Source organism: Ursus arctos, chromosome X (genome assembly GCF_023065955.2).
Source record: "Ursus arctos isolate Adak ecotype North America chromosome X, UrsArc2.0, whole genome shotgun sequence".
NCBI lineage: Eukaryota > Metazoa > Chordata > Mammalia > Carnivora > Ursidae > Ursus > Ursus arctos.
Window position 1 is genome coordinate 79,553,554 of NC_079873.1, and position 4,958 is coordinate 79,558,511.

Below are 4,958 nucleotides of genomic sequence, written 5' to 3' on the forward strand. Positions count from 1 at the left end.
TTCTACAAGACAATCATGTCATCTGCAAATAGGGACAGATGTTTTACTTCCTTTCTAATCTGTATGCTTTTATTTCTTTCTCTTGCCTTACTGCATTGACTAAACCTCCCAGGACTATATTGCATTAGAGAGGTGAGACTGGGCATCCTTGCCTTGTTCCTGATCTTAGAAGAAAAGCATTCAGTTTTCCACCATTGAATATGATGTTAATTGCAGTTTTTTCTAAATACCCTTTATTCCTTGAGGAAGTTTCCCTTTATTTCAATTTTTTAAGGTTTATTGTTATGAATGGGTGTTTGATATTGACAATTGCTTTTTGTACATGAATTGATATAATCATATGATTTTATTATTTGGCCTGCTGATATGGTGGATTTTAGTGATTGATTTTTGAAAAGTTGAACAAGGTTTGCATACGCAGAATGAAGCTCACTTCACCATGATATATAATTTTTAATACATTTTTGGATTAGGTTTACTAATATTTTGTTAAGGATGTTTGGATCTCTGTTTATGAGAGATACTGAGCTGAAAGTTTCTATAATTTCACTGTGCCTTTTTCTGGGTTTTTTTAAAAATTGGATTAACACTGGTCTCATAAAATGACTTAGGAAGTGTGCCCTCCTTTTCTATTTTCTAGGAAAGATTATGTAAAGTTGGTGTTAATTCTTCAAGTGTTTGGGTAGAATTCTACAAGGAAACCATCCAGACCTCGAGATTTCCATTTTGAAAGCTTTTAAATTATGAATTCATTTTCTTACATGGTTATAGAATTATTCAGATTGCCTGTTTCCTTTTGGTTGTGTTATGATAGTTGGTGTTTTTTAAGGAATCAGTCTGTTTCATCTAAATTGTCATATTTATTTGTATAGAGTTATTTGTAGTATTTCTATTTTTTTATCCTTTTACTGACTGCAATAAATAGGGGATATCTGTAGTGATATCCCACTTCCATTTCTGATTGGTGATTTGTGTGTTCTCTTATCTTTGTCAGTCTTGCTAGAAGTTTATCAATTTTATTGAATTTTGTTAGAACCAACCTCTGTTTGCTTGAACTTCTCTAGGGTTTTCTTGCTTTCAATTTGATCAATTACTGCTCTTATCTTTATTACTTTCCCCCTTATGCTTACCTTAGGTTTATTTTACTCTTTCTTTTTCTAGTTTCTTAAATTTGGAACTTAGATTATTGGCTTTAGAAGTTTTCCCCTTTCTTTTTAAAATTGAAATGTAATTGACATTGTGTAAGCTTAAGGTGTATAACATGTTGATTTGATGCATTTATATATTGCAATATGATTCCCGCCATAGCATTAGCTAAAACCTCAATCGTGTTGCATAATTATCATTTCTTTTTTTGTGGTGGGAACAATTAAGACTAGTTTCTTAGCAACTTTGAAGTTTATAGTACAGTATTGTTGGTTATAATCACAATGCTGTGGATTACCTCTCCAGAACTTATTTATCTACTAGTTCCAAGTTTGCACCCTTAAACAATACCTCTCCAGATCTCCAACCTCCTTTTCTCTTTTCTTTCTTTTTCTAATTTTAGATTTTTTATTATATTAAATAAAATTACGATTTTTATTTACTTTATCACAAGGTATATTTTTCTTTATTATGTATTTTTATAGAAAACTAGTAACATTCCTGTGGATTGATAGATTAATTTTACATATGTCAGTCTGGAAAAAAGAATACTACTGTAAGATATGAGTGAAATTTATAAAATATATATTGCAGTTACTATGCTAATTACTTAAATGCCAGGTTAGGGAGTATATATTCTATATAGAGTTTTAAATCAAACAGGAGAGGCTCTCTCCTTTTCTCCACCATTGTGGTATATGTGGTCGACTGTTCCTGCCATGTGTTCCCACAAGACTTTCAGGATCAAGCAGTTCCTGGCCAAGAAACAAAAGCAGAATTGTCCCATTCCCCAGTGGATTCAGCTGAAAAATGGTCATAAAATCAGGCACTACTCCAAGAGGAGGCATTGGAGAAGAACTATGCTGGGTCGATAAGAGATCACACGTGAGATGGCACATATATTTATGCTGTATGAAGGTCACATGCTCATATCCTATCACTTTGTAACATCACTACTACTTGAACGATGACATGTTTTATCGGGGAAATGATTTTTCTGTTACTGTACTTCTGTGCCAGTTGGTTGTTGAGTAATAAATATGTGAGACCTTTTGTTTAAAAAAAAAAAAAGGTGAAGAGGGGCGCCTGGGTGGCACAGCGGTTAAGCGTCTGCCTTCGGCTCAGGGTGTGATCCTGGCGTTATGGGATCAAGCCCCGCATCGAGCCCCACATCGAGCCCCACATCGAGCCCCACATCGAGCCCCACATCGAGCCCCACATCGAGCCCCACATCGAGCCCCACATTGGGCTCCTCCGCTGTGAGCCTGCTTCTTCCTCTCCCACTCCCCCTGCTTGTGTTCCCTCTCTCGCTGGCTGTCTCTATCTCTGTCGAATAAATAAATAAAATCTTTAAAAAAAAAGGAGAAGAAAAGAGTCATAAATAAAAATACGTTTATACTTTCATATTTATCTATGCAGTTACCTTTACTGGTTCTCTTTATTTTGTGTGTGTGTGGGTTTTAGTTACTGTGTGGTATTCTTTTATTTCACCCCAAAGGAGTTCCTTTGTTTTCTCACAGGGCAGGTCTGTTAGGAATGAATTCTCTCCTTTTGTATTTACCTAAGGATACCTTGATTTCTTCTTTATTTTTGAAGGACAGTTTTCCTGGATATCAAATTCTTGGTTCATAGTCTTTCTTTCAGCACTTTGACTATGTCATACTATGTCTGACTTCCGTGCTTTCTGATAAGAAGTCAACAGTTACTCTTATTAAGGATCACCTTACGTGATGCATCACTTTCTTCTTGGTACTTTCAAGATTCTCTCTTTGTTTTGGGTTTTTGAAAGTGTCTATGATGTATCTAGGTGTGCGTATCTAGGTGGTTTACCCTACTTGGAATTTTGTGAACTTCTTGGATGCTCATATTGATGGTTTCCATCGAATTCAGGAAGTTTGGAGCCATTATTTCCTTAACTATTCTTTCTACCCCTTTGTCTTCTCTCCTTCTGGGACGCTCATTATGTAGCTGTTGGTACAATTGACTGTGTCCCATAAGTGTCTTGAGGCTCTGTTGATTTTTTCATCATTCCTCTTTTCTTCATGTTCCTCACACTGGAGAATCCCAATTAACCTATCTTTAATTCAACAGATTCTTTCTTCTGCCAGCTCATTTCTGTAGCTGAACTCCTCTAACATATTTTTTCTTTAAGTTACTGTGTTTTTCAACTTCAAAATTTCTATTTGGTTGTTTTTCTAAAATGTCAATCTCTTTATTTATATTCTATATCTTACAAGATATTGTTTCCATATTTCCTTTTGGTTCTTTAGACATATTTTCCTTCAGTTCTTTGAACACATTTATAATAGCTGATTTAAAGTCTTTTCCTAGTAAGTCCAATGTCTGGGTTTAATTTGGGATAGTTTCTATTGATTGCTTTTTTTTTTCCTGTGTAAATCATATTTAACTTGTTCGTCTCATGTTGCATAATTTTTTTGAAAACTGAATGTTTTTGACAATGTGGCAACTTGGGAAATCACATTTGCTCCCCTCCCCAGAGTTTTCTTTTTGTTGTCGTTAATAGTTGTTTATTGTTGCTGCTACTGCTATTGATAAAGTTTGTTTTTTGAATGACTTTCCAAACTAATTCTCTAATGTCTGTATTCTTTGTCATGTGCCACCACTAAAGTCTTTGGTAGGTAAGCTTAATGGACATCTAATGATTGGACAGAGATTTCCTTAAATGGCTTACACCTGTGAATCTCCCAGTCTTTGCCAAGGCGCTCTGTGTGTGTGTGTGTGTGTGTGATGAAGCATGCCTTCACTCCTCCAGAAGGCAGTTTGCTAAACTAGTTTTTCCTTCACTTTCTGTTTGCGCAAAACCTCATGATCGGCCAGAGGTAATAAAATACAGCTTTCTCAGATCTGTCTTGGGCATTTACACAGCCCTATACCTATACGTGGCATTCTAGTTCCTTTAGAATATGTGTGAGCTTGTCAAAGCCCCCTACAAATGCCACAATACATGATTTTCCTCTCAAGTTTTTTTTAAGGAGACTCCTGTTTGTCCTAAAAGGCACCACCTCCTTGGAAAGCTGTGATACTACACTATTACCATGGATGTATTTGACAGATACCCTGGGGATAAGGTTTTTCTCACTGAGCAAGCTAAGTCAGGTCCAATAAAGACAAGCATTTTGAATGCAGCTTGATTTTTCAGGAAGCTGCAAGACTGGTCAAATAGTAATAGCAAAATAAAATGCCACAAAGTTCACAGTTCTTACTTAGATGTGACTGATTTTCTTGGCTCCTTGAATTGTTACAGACTTTTGTTAATTTCCAAAGTTCTGGAAATATTGATTTTGGTAAGTTTTTCAGTCAGCATTCTCATTGTTTGTATAAAAGGAGTAGATTTTCAAAGGTCCTTACCCTAATAGGGTTTCTTACCAGAAGTGCTTCTTTATGGTGTACTATTAAAATACATAAATGTAAGACTTTTGAAAATAAGAACATGCATTTAATAAGATGAATTAAACAGATATTACCAATATTTAATTAAAAAGTAACAATGACATGTTCTTTCTGTTCCATGATACAGTTAGATATTTTTGTCCTTTCTGTTCATTTTCCATAATACTTGTCTGAATGATCTGAAGTCTCTAGGACACACTTCTTTTATATTATGTAGTGGAAAAACTGAATACAATCAACTTAGAAGACGATTAAAGACCACACAATGGGGAAAAGAAAGTCTCTTCAACAAATAATGTTGAAATAACTGGATCTCCATAGGTAAAAGAATGCAGTTGGACTCCTACCTGAAGCCATATGCAAAAATTAATTCAAAATTGAATATAGACCTAAATTTATAA

At 35.0% G+C, this 4,958-nt stretch overlaps 1 protein-coding gene across 1 annotated transcript; it reads left to right on the plus strand.

Annotated features, from left to right (window-relative positions):
* The first annotated feature begins 1,865 nt into the window (after positions 1–1,865).
* On the plus strand, positions 1,866–4,958 carry LOC113248108 (60S ribosomal protein L39-like). Its single transcript, XM_026489504.1, has 2 exons — positions 1,866–2,013; positions 4,879–4,958. The coding sequence occupies exons 1-2, from the start codon at positions 1,866–1,868 to the stop codon at positions 4,956–4,958; spliced, it is 228 nt and encodes a 75-aa protein (XP_026345289.1).